Source organism: Dasypus novemcinctus, chromosome 9 (assembly GCF_030445035.2).
Source record: "Dasypus novemcinctus isolate mDasNov1 chromosome 9, mDasNov1.1.hap2, whole genome shotgun sequence".
NCBI classification, from domain to species: domain Eukaryota; kingdom Metazoa; phylum Chordata; class Mammalia; order Cingulata; family Dasypodidae; genus Dasypus; species Dasypus novemcinctus.
Window position 1 is genome coordinate 77,466,416 of NC_080681.1, and position 16,083 is coordinate 77,482,498.

At 46.3% G+C, this 16,083-nt stretch overlaps 1 protein-coding gene across 2 annotated transcripts in view; it reads right to left on the minus strand.

Annotated features, from left to right (window-relative positions):
* MROH7 (maestro heat like repeat family member 7) overlaps positions 1 to 12,728 on the minus strand; it is an 82,105-nt gene extending 69,377 nt beyond the window's left edge. The window contains exons 1-3 of one of the 2 annotated variants that reach the window (XM_058303521.2): positions 12,539 to 12,727; positions 9,308 to 9,342; positions 7,172 to 8,462 (exon numbers count right to left, since the gene is read on the minus strand). In XM_058303521.2, coding sequence (XP_058159504.1) covers positions 7,172 to 8,387 — 1,216 coding nt within the window. In that variant the 5' untranslated portion in view covers positions 8,388 to 8,462; positions 9,308 to 9,342; positions 12,539 to 12,727. Of the gene's footprint in view, positions 1 to 7,171; positions 8,463 to 9,307; positions 9,343 to 12,538 lie in introns of both variants that reach the window. The other variant, XM_058303522.2, reaches the window with a different exon arrangement.
* Positions 12,729 to 16,083: the final 3,355 nt, after the last annotated feature.

A 16,083-nucleotide genomic window follows, 5' to 3' on the forward strand; every position in this document is an offset into this window, starting at 1 on the left:
CACAATAACAATGCAACTAGAAAAAGACCTTCACCAAAAGGGGGAACAGGTAAAGACAAATGAGGTTACATGGCTAAGAGACTTCAAAGTGAGTCAGGAGGTCACTCCAAAGATTACATTTATGCACATCTCAGTAGGATCTCATTGACTGCCAAAGTAGATAATACCCTAATTAGTAGGCCTCCTGAGGGCTCTGGAGACATCTATAGGCAGGCCAGGCAGCTCAGGAGTTTGGTGCCCTCCCAGTGGGCCCTACTTTGGAATCTATGCTCCCCAGAGTGACAGAGTTGAACTCAGTTGTGGTTTCCCTACATATGGCTCTTCTGTCTTTCTATTTGAACCTATAATTAGTACTAGAGTTGGTAGGTATATGTTCAAGAGACTAAAATCTTTGGGCTGTCCATGTGCCCGTTGGGCCCTGAATCTCAACGGAGTTGCAACATTCACTCCCCACTTCATTGATCTCACCCAAAACAACTAACATGGAGGTGATGATGGACAACTACCATCCCAAGGAACCAAGAGAGTGTACAACTGCAAGCAAGACAGTCCCACCCATCAGCCCTATGGGATCATAGTCCCCTCTCAATTAGAGGTGGAATTGACATCACCATGCCAGAACCTAAGAATTGGGCAATGAACCATAGACTAAAGTAGATATACTGGTATTCTATTATAGACATATTGTGATTTTAGCAATGGAAGAAATTATATCATTGATGTGGGAAGCAGTGGGCACTGGAGGTTCTGAGGGCAAGGACAGGGAAAAACAGGTGTAATACAGGGGCATTTTTGGGACTTGGGAAGTGTCCTGAATAACATTGCAATAACAGATACAGGCCACTATAAATCTTGCCATAACCCACAGAATTGGGTGGGAAAGAGTGTAAAATACAATGTAAACTTTAATCCATGCTTAGTGGCAATGCTCCAAAACACTTAGTGACAATGCTCCAAAATTGCAATGAAAGTACTTCACTAATGAAGGATGTTGTTAATGCAGGACAATGTGGGAGGTATGGGGAGTGGGGCATATGGGAATCCCCTATATTTTTTATATGACTTTTGTACGATCTAAGTATCTTTAAAAAATAAAAATTAAAAAATTAAAAAAAAAAAAGACTAACACAATTGTATATGTAGGAAGTCCTATGGATTCTGAAAATAAGTCATTGGAATTAAAAAGTGAGTTCATCAAAGTTGTAGAATATAAGGTTGATATATACAAATCAATTGCATAATATATACTCATAATGAACAACCAGAAATTAAAATTTTAAAAAACAATACAAATTATAATAACATCAAAAATACTTAGTCCCGGGGAGTCCTGCCACATTCTCTAATAGAGTGGCAAGAATCTGTAGAGTACATATGTAGTGCCTAGTGAAAGAGGACGGGTCAATGTATCAGGCCCTTGATATTAGTGCTTGTACTTAGGAACCTTAGTCTTATAAAATTGAAACTTAGCCTAGTAATATATATTGCCTAACAGCTACCTCCTGAAAACCTCCTCGTTACTCAAATACAGCCTCTCTCTAAGCCAAACTCAGTAAATAAGCTCACTACCTTCCCCCCAGTGTGGGACATGACTCCTGGGGATGGGCCTTCCTGGTACTGAGGGATAATTGCCAAGCTCCAACTAGCAATACAGTTGGAAAAAGACCTTGATTGAAAGGGGGAAATATTAAGTACAAATGAGTTTTTATGGCTAAGAGATTTCAAAATGAGTTGGAAGGTCATTCTAGAGGTTACACTTATGCACATCTCAGAAGGATCTCACTACCTGCCACAGCAAACAAAGCCTCAAACAGGGGTGTTCCTGAGGGCTCTAGAGACATCTGGACACTGTAGACAGGGCAACACCAGGAAATCAGCAGCCCATTTGTGGGCCTTACCTTGGAATATATGTTAACCTATTTCCCCAGTGTAACACAGTTAGATTCATTTATAATTTCCCTACACATAGTTTTTCTTCCTCTTTTATTTGAACCTATAATTAGCACTATGCTTATTAAATATATGCCCTAGAGTCTTTAATCTTCAGCCTGTTCATATGCCAGTTGAACTCTGAGTCTCGGTAGAGTTGCAGCCAAGACCTACTCTCCATTTCATCAGACTTGTCCAGGATAACTAACAAAATGATGATGATAGACAATGCCCATCCCAAAAAAAACAGAGTGTCTACAACTGCAAGCAAGACAGTTCCATCCATCTGCCCCATGGGATCAAAGTTTCCTCTCAAATGCAAGCAGAGTGGTCATAACCATCCCCAAATCCTCAAGACTGAGGAATGAACAAACACAAGGGGGAATGCAACTCTGGACCAAAGGAGACATTATTATTCTGGTAATGGAAGAATTTGTAACATTGCTATAAAGATCATGATCACCAGAGGTACTGAGGGGAGGGGAAGAAAAGAATAGGTAGAACATGGGGAATTTAGGGGACACGGGAATTGTTCTGCATGATGTTGTAATGACTGGTCAGGCCATTTTAATTTTGCCAAAGCCTATAAAATTTTATGGCACAAGGTGTAAACCATAATGTAAACTATAGACCATGGTGAGTTGCAATGCTTCAATATTTTTTCATCAATTGTAACAAATGTACCACACTAATGAAAGATGTTATTAATAAGGGAAAATGTGAGAGGGAGAGAGTGAGGGGTATATGGGAGTGTCCTGTATTTTCAATGTAACTTTTATGTCATCTAAAACTTCTTTAAAAGTAAAGGAAAAAATACTTAGGAATAACTCTGACAAAATACATGCAAGATACATAAACTAAAAATTATAAAACAATGCTGAGAGAAATTAAAGACAACCTAAATAAATGAAGAGATATACTGAGTTCATGGATGTAAAGAATATTGTTAAGGTGTCAACTTCATCAATAAAGTCAATTCAATACCACTGAAAATCTCAGAAGTTCTTTTTGTAGAAATTGACATACTAAATCGAAAACTCATATGATAAATCAAAGGATCCAGAAAAGTGAACACAACTTTGAAAAAGAACAACGTTGGGGGCTTACTCTACCTGATTTCAAGAGATTATACATGCCAGTATTCAAGACAGTGGTTTTGGTGAAGAGATAGATACATAGATCAATTTAATGGAATAGAGAGTCCAGAAATACAAATTCATATAAATATTCTATTGATTTTCATATATATTCATATAAATATTCAATTGATTTTCAAGAAAGAAGCAAATAATTCAGTAGACAAAAGGTAATCTTTTTAATCAATGATGCTGGAAAAATTATAGTATATGCAAAAAATGAACTTGGATCCATATCTCACACCACAGACAAAAATTAACTAAATATAGATCATAGACCTAAGTTAAAACCTAAAACGATAAAACTAGTATGAGAAAACATAAAAGGAAATCTTTGTGATCTTTGGGTTTGACAAAGATATCTTATACATGACACCAAAAGCATGATCCATAAAAAATAAATACATTGTATTTCTTTAAATCTAAGAACTCTTTGAAAGATACAATTAAGAGAATGAAAACAAGACTATCAACTTGGAGAAAATATTTGCAAATCATCTGTCTGATAAAGGACTTATAGCCAGGATATATAAAAAAAGTCTTAAAATATAAGAAAAATAAAATATAAGGAAACAAACAAGCCATTTTTTAATGGACAAAAGGAGAAAAATCATATTATCTCAGATGCTGAAAAAGAATTTAATAAGTTCAACACTTTGGGCCCCAACCTCACACCATATACAATAATTGATTAAAAATGGATTAAGACCCTAAATGCAAAAGCTAAAATTATAAAACTTTTAGAAGAAAACAGACATAAGTATCTATGACCTTGGATTAGGCAATGGTTTCTTAGGTGTGACACCAAAAGCACAAGCAACAAATGAAAATATACATATAAATTCAACATTATCAAACTTTAAAATAGTTATGCTTCAAGGGACAACATCAAGAAAGTAAAAAGGCAACCATAGTACAGAAGAAAATTTTTGCAAATCATCTTCTAGAATATATTAAGAATGCTTACAATTCAATTTTTAAAAAGGCAAGTAGACTATTTTAAAAATGGGCAAGTGATTTGAATTAACATTTCTCCGAAGAAGGTACACAAATGAGCAATAAGCACATGAAAAGATGTTCAACATCATTAGCCTTCAGGGATGTGCAAATCAAAACCACAATGAGATACTGCTACATAACCAGTGGAATGGCTATCATCAAAAAAGGCAACAAGAGATTTTGGCAAGAAGTGGAAAAATTGGAACCTTTATAAAATGCTGGTGGGAATGTAAACCAGTCTGGCAGTTCCTCTAATGGTTAAATACAGAGTTGCCATGTATCTCAGTGGTTCTACTACGAGAAATGAGAATGTATGTCCACATAAAAACTTGTGTGCAAATAATCAGGGCAACATTATTCAAAACAATCCATAGCTAGAAACAACCACATGTCCATCAGCTGATGAGTGGATAAACAAAATATATCTATACAGTGGAATTATTATTTGGCAATAAAAATTAATGCAATTCTTATTCTTACTGCAAATCTTAAAATGTTGGGAAACGGACTTTGGCCCAGTGGTTAGGGCGTCCGTCTACCACATGGGAGGTCCGCGGTTCAAACCCCGGGCCTCCTTGACCCGTATGGAGCTGGCCATGTGCAGCGCTGATGCGCGCAAGGAGTGCCATGCCACGCAGGGGTGTCCCCCGCGTGGGGGAGCGCCACACGCAAGGAGTGCGCCCGTGGGGAGAGCCGCCCAGCGTGAAAAGAAAGAGCAGCCTGCCCAGGAATGGCGCCGCCCACACTTCCCGTGCCGCTGACGACAACAGAAGCGGACAAAGAAACAAGACGCAGCAAAAAGACACCAAGAACAGACAACCAGGGGAGGGGGGGAAATTAAATAAATAAATAAATCTTAAAAAAAAAAAAATGTTATGCTAAATTTAAAAAGCTAGTCACATGGATGCAGATGTAGCTCAGGCAACTGAGCTCCTGCCTACCACATGGGAGGTCTGTGGTTCAGTTCCCCGTGCCTCCTAAAGAAAACAGCAAACTGGCATTGACAGGAAGGCACCACAAGCTGACACAACAAGATGATGCAACAAGAGACACAAGAAGAAAAACATAATGAGAAATACAGCAAAGCAGGGAACGGAGGTGGCTCAAGCAATTAGGTGTCTCCCTCCCATATTGGAGGTCGCCAGGTTCAGTTCCCAGTGCCTCCTAAAGACACAGCACACAGCAAGTGCAAACAATGAGAGCGTGGGAAGATATAAATAAAAGAAATCTTTAAAAAAAAGCTAGTCACAAAGGACCACATATTGTATGAGTTAATTTATTTGAAATACACAGAATAGACAAATCTATAGAGACAGAAAGTAGACTAGTGGTTACCTAGAGGTGAAGAGATAGAAGGAATGGATGGAAGGCAGTGATGGCTAAAGGGTACAGGGTTTATTTTTGGAATGATGAAAATGTTCTAAATTTAATTGTGGTGATGGTTGCGCAGCTCTGTCAGTATGCTAAAAGCCACTGAATCGTACCCTCTAAATGGATGAATTACATGGTATAAGAATTATATCTTTTTTTTTTAAACCCACTGTTTATTTTTTAAGACTTATTTATTTATTCATTTCTCCCTCCTCCCGCCCCCCCGACCCCAGTTGTCTGTTCTCTGTGTCTATTTGCTGTGTCTTCTTTGTCTGTTTCTGTTGTCGTCAGTGGCACGGGAATCTGTTTCTTTTCATTGTGTTATCTTGTTGTGTCAGCTCTCCTCATGGGGCAGCGCCATTCTTAGGCAGGCTGCACTTTGCTTCGCGCTGGGCTGCTCTCCTTGCAGGGCTCCCCTACACGGGGGACACCCCTGTGTGGCAGGGCACTCCTTGCGCACATCAGCACTGCACATGGGCCAGCTCCACATGCGTCAAGGAAACCCGGGGTTTGAACCGCGGACCTCCCATGTGGTAGATGGATGCCCTAACCACTGGGCCAAGTCCGCCGCCAAGAATTATATCTCAATAAAGCTGCTTAAAAAAGAAAAGATCAACTTGCAGAAATAAAGTTCCTCTACATCATCATACTTAATAGGAATTGTATTAGAAAATAAGATATGATTCATGAAAGCAATAAAAACTATAAAGTATCTAGAAATTAACCTATCAAAGAATGCACTAGACCTTCATGGAGAATTTTTTTCTTTATAAAGGAAAACTTGAATAGATGGATAAATTAATAACATGCCAATAAAACTGCCAGCAAGATTTTTTGAAGAACTAGACAAACTTTTTCTAAAACGTATATTGGAGAAAGAAAGTCTACTAATAGCTAAGTCCATTTTAAGAAAGAATTTTAAAGAAAGATTCTGACTCTGTCAGATTGACTTATTTCAAAGCCATAGTAATTTTTAAAAATTACAGTATGGTATTAATACATGAACAAACAAAAACATTAGGAGAAGATATTTACAACATCAAAATCTAACAGGGGATTATTTTACTGAACTTCTGAAAAACAGGAATGAGGCATAGACTCCACACAGGAGCTCAAGGCTTTGCTCAGTGGGGACCCCAAAGAACCAATAGAAGTGAAGAAAGTGTGCCTTCTCCACTGGAAAAACTTTAGCCTGAGAAGCCCAGGTCTGAAATCTATCCAGAAAGAAATTTTGACTGGAAGGTGTAGTTAGTTAATAGATATAATTTGGACAGAATAAAAAATATTATTATAGTTAAGGAAATTGAAGCTCAGAGTGATTAGGTAGGGAAGCAGATGTGGCTCAAGTGATTGGGCTCCCATCTACCGTATAGGAAGCATCGAGTTCGAGTCCTGGGGCTTTCTTGTGAAGGCAAGCTGGCCCACGCTACCAGGGAGAGCTGATGGCTGGTGCCGTCGGGGAGAGCTGAGAGCAGACAGGGAGCACAAACAACAAGGGGGGGAATAAATAAATAAAGTAAAATAAATCTTAAAAAAAAAAAAAGAGTGGTTAAGTGCTTGTCCCAAGTCACACAGCCAGCAGAGGCAGGGTGCTAGATCCCTTGTGTATAATTACCTAATATGTTGAACACTCGTATGTTGTGTGTGTCCTCTCCCCTCCTCGCCCTACAAGGCTGAAAAACTGACTTCTTCCAGGGCAGTGCCCTCTCTGGGGCATTCGCCTTTGCCTTACTTACCCTCGGGAGTGCTTTGGAGGGCTATGGTATCCTTGTCCTGGGTGTCGGAGGTGGAGAACCCCAGAGGGGACTTGCCCACCTCGACACCAGCCAGCTCGCTCCAGCCATCCAGATTTTCCTCTGGGATCATGATGTGGACGCTGCTGTCCTCTGGAAAATCCTGCTGGCTGCTCAGCGTCAAGGTGGAGGTGTCGCTGAAGATGAGGCTGGAGCCCAGGCTCAGGGTCTCATTGGAGCCCAGGATCAGGGTCATGCACGCGGATGGAGAGAGGGCAGAGTTGGGAGCATGGACACTGGAGTGCTGGCTGGTGGCCTCGGTGGAGCCGGGAATCAGGGTCATGAACGAGGCCTGAGTGAGGGTCATGTTCAGATCAGATCTAGGGTGGCCATTTGAAGGCACGGAGCTGGCGTACCATCGGGCACCAAAGGCTCCCCTGGAAACAGACCCAGAGTTGTTATGTGAAGCCAAAGGGATGGTCTCGCTTGTGCCTGGGATTAGGGTCCCGAAAGAATCTGGAACTGCATTCACGTCCAGCTTGGAGACATTTCTTGAATCCACACCGAACAGCTGATGGGAGTCAGAATCTGGAGAAGAATTTAAGGCTGGAACCAGGAGAGCTTTAGAGCCCAGCCTGGAGATGCTGTGACCCAGAACCAGGGACTCTCTTGAATGGGGCTTTATAAATGGGTTTGATTCGGGCCTGGAAGGATTGGAGTTACTCTGAGCCAAGTCCAAAATCTTGCTTGAGAGGGAATTGAAGGCCTCCTCAGAATTTAACCCAGAGTGGTTGCCCAAGCTCAGACAAGGGGCTGTGGGAGGGCCTGGGTTCAGCAAGAGGTTTGAGGCTGGACTGAGGGCCCCAAGTGTGTCAGGCTTGGAAATGGGACTTGAATCCAGGCCCAGGGTCTCACTGGAGCGGGATCTGGTGATCTGGAGGGAGGCTGGCACCAGGGTCCTGCTGTCGCCCCGTCTGAGGGTGTCATCAGGCATCAGACCAGGGGCCTCCCCTGAGACAGGACTCAGAGCTGGGTTAAGGTCTGGCACGAGAGCTGCGCTGAGACTCAGGGTTGGAGTCAAGGTAGGAGCAAGGGCCGCGTTTGGGTTGGGCCCAGAGATGGGGCCAGAGCCTAACCCAGGGGCCCCAGTAGAGCTGAGATTTGGCGTCATCTTTGAGTCTTCATGGAGGACCACACTAGCCACTGGACTCAGGGCCATGCCCAGCCTGGAGGTCTCTCAGTACTTCTGTGCCCTTCCCACCAATCATTGACTGTCGATCTCCCTGCAGTGCTCCTGAGAGACAGAAAAGGCAAACGTGGCCAGGCCACACCCTGTTAAAACCTTTCCATGGCTCCCCCTATCCTGAGGAAGAAAGCCCCATGCTGCAGCTTTCCAGGTCCTCCCTGACCACGCCCAGGCCCGCTTTCCAGCCCCATCACACACAGCTCTGCCCATGCCAGCCAGTCCATTATGTCTGGGTTCTTTGACCATACCCTCTTCCCTCTCAGCTCACCACCCTTTCAAATGCCTCTTGGCCTAGAGCCTCCTCCCACTGCCCTTTACTCATTCTACTCCTCCTAGCAAAACACTCCTCACATCTTATTCCAATGATTCATGAGCTCCTGGATGGCAAGAACTGTGTATATCCTTGACCCTGGAACAGCTCCAGCCCTGGCACAAGGCCAGACACAAAGTAGGAAGTCTGCAGACACTAGAACTAGCAGGGAACCTCTCCTACCTTAAGATGGAAAAAGAGAAAGAAGAACTTCCTAATGGGTAACCATCTTTCCAGCTACCCACATGTGATTTGGTGACCTAAGTTCACCAACAAGAATCCCTGAACCTCAGGCGATTGGGGTGCTCCAAGATGGAGGCATGCCCCTACGTCACTAGAACTACTCTTCAGATGGCCACGGCCCTCAGCTCCCAAAGCAGCACAGGCAGCACCGCCCATGGCCCTGAACTGTTTGCCTGTGTGGGCGAGGCAGGCTGCGTGGAGGAAACTGGGGCAGTCATCGTGCACAGAGCCTGCCTCCATCCAGCAGTCCCACTGCTGGGGTGAACTCCCCCATCCTCACCCCACCCCGCTCCTGGCACCTGGGCTTCCCTCCCTGCGGAATTTGTGGGGAGCAGCTCACCTGCATGCATGGTGTTCTTAGGCAGGAGTGGGCCCCTAGGAGAAGACGGAAGGGAGACAAGTCAAGTGGCTTTCTCAACACTTACGGTGCAAAGTCTACAAGCCAGGCATGCATATCTTCTGGGCAAATCCCCCTTATACACACACACACATGATATTGTTGCCCCATTACATGCATTATTTGCATGAGAAAGTGGAGGTCAAAGAGTAGAAGTGCACTCATCTCATCGGCCTTCAAAGCCACCACGGCATCTCTTCACGCCATTCCCCTGACCTAAACCCCTCCATGGCTTCCTGCTGCCTTCAGGAAAAGCTAAAAGGCCCCCCTCTCTCCAGCTTCAGCCCCCTTCTCACCCTCCTTGACCCTCCTATCCCCTTATTCTCTCCATTCCACCTACACGCAAACCCTCCAAAAACCAGGCTTCCTGGGTGGGAGGTCTCGGCCTTCCCAGGCTGGGAGCCCCTTTGTACACCTTCCTTCTAATGCTTACAGCTTCACCTCTTCAGGTTTTAGCGCAAATGGTAAGGGCCTTCCTGGCCCTGGATGGGTGAGGGCCACCTGTACGTTGGCAGGGCGCCCTGTTCACGTGCCCTTTCCTAGCACATAGCACCTGGCTTCCTTACCCAACAAAAAGCTCTGTGAGTGCAGGGACTGTCTGCCTTGTTCTCTGCCAGTCTCTGACATTAGCATCGCACCCAGCACACAGTAAATATTCAATAAATGTTCGGGTTCATTAGTTCATCTATCTCTTCATTTGCTCATCCATTCTTTCACCAGCTCATTTTATCACTTCATTCATTCATACACTAACTCGTCCACTAAATCACTTACTCCACAAAGATGCAAAGAGGCATCTTTATAGCTTGGCTTTGAAAAGGCCATGGACTTGGAGTCATGCAGTCCTGGGTTCAAATCCCAACTCATTCTCTTACTAGTCTGAGTGAACTTGGCAAGAGACTTTCCCCTCTAACCCTCATCCTCCTCATCTTTAAGTCTGCTACCCAGGGCGGTTGCAGTTTCAGCATCTGGCACAGCACACGTGACCCGCTGAAGGTCTTCCCTAAATGATACCTCATTTTATTATTCTCTGCCAGGCCCTGCAGCATAACGCCAGGCATTTCTTTCTGCCAGGAAGTCTCTAAGAGTACGGCAGTCAGAGCCAGTGGCAACTGCTTTCATTCCAAGCAAGTGGTTCATGCACAGCTTTGCATCTGGGAAGCAGGGAGTGTTCACTTACCCATCAGCAGCAAAAGCAATTTTACCCTGATGCTAATGAAATTTAAAATTGTAGGGCTCCTTGTTTGCACAGTCTCTTTCCAAAGTCCTGTACAAATTTTTGAGTTTATAATTTTGCCTTCTTTAACTTAAAGGGGAGACTCAAAATTATACAGACTCGAAAAATCCCAGATCCACCCTTTGTTAATGCTCTCCACTCACCATAGAAAGGCTGTGGTTACCAAAGTGAGAGATTTTCAGCTTAGAAATATATGGGTCTGGTGCAGCCCACTGGGCAGCCAGTGGGATCTCAACTTCTCCCAGAGTCTCAGATGTGTTGGGTTCCCCCTTGGGCCTTGGCTAACGCTTTCCCCAAGGCCACCCTCCTAAATCAGTCACTTCTCCTGACTACTCATATTTGAGATACAAGCTTAGAAGTCCCTTCCTCCAGGAGGTTTTCCTGGGGCCCCCCAAATATGGGTGAAGCACCCTCACATGGTTACTGTGCATCAGAATTCCCAGGCAGTGAGCTTGGTGTCTGGCTATCTTGTTACCTCAGTTTTCCCAGCACTTAGCACAGTGCCTGGCACACAGAAAGGGGCGGCTCAGAAAACATTCATGAAGTGAGAGAAGAATGAATGAATGAATGATGACTTTTCAAGGTATCCTCATTTACTGACAAGTTAATTCAGAATGTTTGGGAGGCTAAAGTGATTTTTGCAAAAGTCCCCAGTAAGTGGAAGTGGTAGGATTCAAACACGAGTCCTGTCAATCCACAGCTTTCCCCACAATAAAATAGAGCTTCCTGAGGCACAAACTGTTGGGGGCGCGCCCTGCATTTTGCGGACCGCCCCACACCAGTAGAAATAATGGCGGGCGGCATGATTCAGCACTGTTTCCCCCTGCTTCCTGCCCTCTCCCCGTCCCTTTTTCCCCCCGGAGCCCTTTCCAAACCATATAAGGTCTTGTTCCAGCCCTGACCAATCCCCTTGCAACACGAATGCTTAAGACGCTATATAAGCTTGCTCTGTACAAAAAGAATAAACGGAACGACACACCATGGTGCGGCTCTGAGTGGTTCTTCCCCGCCATCTGCCCACTCCCTCTCTCGGGTACCCTGTTGTCCTCGTGGTCTCCGTACACCCGCTGGCGGGGCAGGAGAGCACAACAAACCACTCAGTGGAAACTACCTTCCCATTTTTCATTTCCTATTCCTTCTGCCACTCTTAGGTCCCTTCCCTAGAAGAAAAGTCCACTAAAAACAATGCAACTCGCCGGATGCCCAGGTAGAATGCACTTCTCCAGGGTTTGGGGTCAGATAAACCTGTACAGTCTCTCTCCAGCTGCATGGGCTGAGCAGGTGGCTTCACCACACTGAGCGTCATCTTAACACTCAATCCACAAGGTTATCATAAGGAAGAAAGTGGGGTAATGCATGTGAGATGAGGATCATAGTGCGTGGCCCTCAAAGAATATTCATGAAGCGGATTTGGCCCAACAGATAGGGCGTCCGGCTACCACATGGGAGGTCCAGGGTTCAAACCCAGGGCCTCCTGACCCGTATGACGACACACGCAAGGAGTGCGCCCCATTAAGGAGAGCCGCCCAGTGTGGAAAAAAGCGCAGCCTGCCCAGGAGTGGGACCACACACATGGAGAGCTGACGCAACAAGATGATGCAACAGAAAGAGACACAGATTCTGGGTGCTACTGACAAGAATACAAGCGGACACAGAAGAACACACAGTGAATGGACACAGAGAGCAGACAATGAGGGGCGGGGAAGGGGAGAGAAATTAAAAAATAAATCTTAGGAAAAAGAATGTTCATCTGAACCCCACTCCAGGGTGGTGGTAGGATGGCAGCCTTGAGAAAGAGAATGGCTCCCAGGTCCTCTGCCCTACCTGGCCCCAAGTCTGTAGTATTCCTTCCCTGTGTTTCTCACTCTACCCGCACAGGTCCCCTCTCCTCCCACCCACCACCCTTCTCAGGACGTAATAGCATAAGTTCTTTTCACCTGTGCCTTGAGCTGCTGATACAAAGTTCAACATGTTACCTCTACCTGGGGCATCCACATGGTAACAGAAAATTCAGCTTTAAATCAAAGGTATGAAGTCCTAACTGTGGAATTACAGCCAGAATGGGGAGACTTTTACCCGGGGATGGGGGGTGGGGTCCAGGTGATCACTGAGGCTGCCCCCACCCCTAGGACTTTTCCAGAGCCATCCCCCAGCTTACCTAAGCTCCCCCAAGCCCAGGCCCATGTCAGGGTCTTTGTGAGGTCACCATGACCCAGAAGTCTCCCAGCCAATGAGGCTGCTGCTCCTGCCTACACAGTGGGGACGACCAGGGAAAGTGTCCCTGTGAATAGGGAATTATCTTCATACCCTCCACAACTGCCTAGTAATGGCCCACTTCAAAGGAAGACTGAATTCCTTGCCTGGCATTTGGGGCTTCCCATCAAAGTCCCTCACCTTATGACCTCATGCCTCCATTTCTCTTGGGGAGATAGTCCAGTTCCAAGAAACGTGTCAGGATTAGGGATGCAGTAAGCCTGGGGCAGGGTGCTAAGGGTGTGCAAAGGGCTTTGGAATCAGGCTGTCTGTGGTCAAAGCCCAGCCCTACTCCTGGATGAGTCACTTTAGCTTTCTGGAAAGCCTTTTCCTGGACACCCCTCTGAAGCCCTCCCTCCTGGGGGTCCTTCAGCCGATCTCTGGTACCCTCATAGGGTGGCACTCAGGACTGATCACAGAAAGGCAGACGGGGCAGGGACTGTCACTCCCAGCTTTGGGGCCTCCATTTCTCTTTCAATGGAGCTAATAGTCACTATTTTCATTAACTCAAATATTTGTTGGGCCCCACTCCTTGCCGGGTATATGAGTCACTCAAAAGATGCTGATGCATGCAAAGTACCTGTTGGCTTTTATAAAGAGTATTTATTTGGGGTAAAGGCTTACAGTTACAAGGCCATATAAGTCCAACTCAAGGCTGCTTTCTCACCCAAGTCAGTTGCCATGTGTTGAAGCAAGATGGTGGGCAATCTGCCTGGTGTCTCAGGGCTTCCTATACCAGTTTTTTTTGGCATAGGGCTCGTTTCTTTTTGGGCCTTCTCAGCTACTCATCTGCTCTGATCTCTTCAGCTACAAACTCTGAGGCAAATGTCTCATCTCTCTTCCCGGGGTTTTCGCTGTTTGAGTCTTCTCTCTATCATATAGCAGGGCCAAAATGACCAAGTTCTCCCCTCTTCTACATGTCTTCTTGGGTGAGTGTCCGTGTACATCAGCCCACCAAGGGGACAGAGATCTAACCTGAGCCATGCCATACTGATGTGGCCGAATCAAAAGCCCTAAACTGATTTTATCAAGTACACTTAAAACGTTTGAATTTAATACAATCAAAGGGTTTCACACCCAGAGGAATAGACCAGTTTACAAACTTAATCTTTCTCTTTTTGGGGGGGAATTTAGAAATAATAACAAGCTGCCACACCAGGCCCCGTGCTAGGCACTGAGACTCGGAGATAAATTCATACCCTGGGGGCCTCCCCGGCTCCACGTGGCAGTTAACACCATCTCGACACGAGGACGCCTGCCCAGCCCGGTCCTCTCCCCTCCTTTCCACACATGTGCATCCCCTCAGCTCCTTCTCATCACTTGGACAGTTAACACGCAACTCCGACTGGACAAGTTCCAAACAGGGCTGCTGAGCTCCCCCCACCCCACCCCGCCCCTCTCTTTTGCTTCTGCACCTCAGCAAAAAGCGGCCAGGTTAGAAACATCAGGAATCGTTGCTGACCCACCCGTGACCCAGCAGCAAACCCTGCTGGCGCCGCCTTTCAAAAAATAAGCCAGAATCCGAATCCGACCCCTTCTCCGAAGCTGCCTTGCTCCCCTGTCCTGTGTCCCTGGAATGAAGCAGTAGTCTCCGGCCTGTCCTGGCCCTCGGCCCGCAGCACTCTCTCCAGAGCTGTCAGCGTAAACTAAAGCGCGCCAGACGGCGCAAAAGCCGCCAGCGGCTCCCGTCTCACTTGCAGGTCCTTATCTCAACCCGAGTCAGAACTGAAATCCTCACAATGGCCTTAGAAGCCTATGGGATCCGGTCCCCACTGCTCCGGCCCCCTGTGCTCCTCTCACCCTCTCCCTGGCCCCCCTCCCACCCCGGTGTTTGCCTGAACCAGACCAGCAAAGCCCCACCTGGGGCATCTGCGTTTGCCGTTTGTCTGCCTGGACCCCGCTTTCCCTAGATACCCATATGCTCTCTCACCCATTTAGCCTCTGCTCAAGGGTCTCCTTGTCCGAGGCCTTCCCTGGCCACCCTGGTTCAAACGGCCACCCCTGCCTGGTTCCTCCTACCTCCCTCCCTGCGTTATCTGCCTCCGTGGCTCCCTTACGACCGTCTGACCTCTGTTACAGTTTACTTGTGTCTTGATTCACAGTCTGCGTCAGCTCATTAGGAAGGAAGCTTCAGGGGTTTGGGGACAGGGGTTTTTGCCCATTACAGTCCCTGCTGCGTCCTAGCCACCACGCAGGACCTGGCACAGGGTAGGCATACAGCCAGTGCTGGTTGAATGAATGGAGCTCGTCCCCTGCCCGAACGGTTCTTGTGGTCCAGGTGGTGGGGGGGAGCAGACGAATAATCAGGCGCCCCAAGGAGACCCTGATGGAGGGAAGCTCAGGGGCGTGGAGAGCAGAGGTGGCCCCTGAGCCAGGACTGGCAGTAAGGGGGGCTTCCTGGAGGAGGAAGGAGCCAGATGGCTGGTCTTGAGCCTAGAGACGTACTGACTCTAAGCCTTCCTCACACTCCTCTGCTGCCCGCATCAGCTTCACCCGGGCCTTTTGCAGGGTCCCAGGGTAGTGCCCAAGGGCCCTCCAGGGGCCGAGCTGCGTTTGGTAAGTGTTGGTCCTTGCTCCAGACTCTGGCCACACCCTGCTGAGTGCCAGCTTGTTGCGCTCTGTCTGCCATGGTCTTTTTGGATCCTGACTCTACGGCAGCTTTAGGAAGTGGTGGCTGGGATCTTGGCTTTCATCCCAGACCCGTCACTTACTAGCTGTGTGAACTTGGGCACACCGCACTGTTCCCTGAACGTCATCTGCATCTACAAATTATTGATAATTACTCCCTCCTCACAGGATTGCCAGGTGAAATTGAAGGAGAACAGAATGGTCCATGGGCTTGTCGCTCAGCACAGCAGGACAGACAGACACACAGAACTAGGCTGGGAAGGGAAAGGGGCTTCATTAGCCGGCGGAGGACAGAAGGTCTGACCAATCTCAAATCTGCCTCTCCGTCAAGATTATTCTTTTGTTTTGTTTTGTTTTACAGCTTTTATATGTTTGAACAAAGAGAATTAACCACAGACATGATTTGAAACAAAGAAAATTAATCACAGACTTGTCATCCTTGGGCAGGGCTTTGGGGGACTTTTCTAGTTTTTCTGCTCTGGTTAACATTTAAGATACACGTTGTGCCCCATGCCTCTAAGTTACATAGTGGTAAGAACAAGGAAAGAATGAAACCTTACAAGGATATGTCATACATTTTCTTTACAAAGAAAGAGAAGTA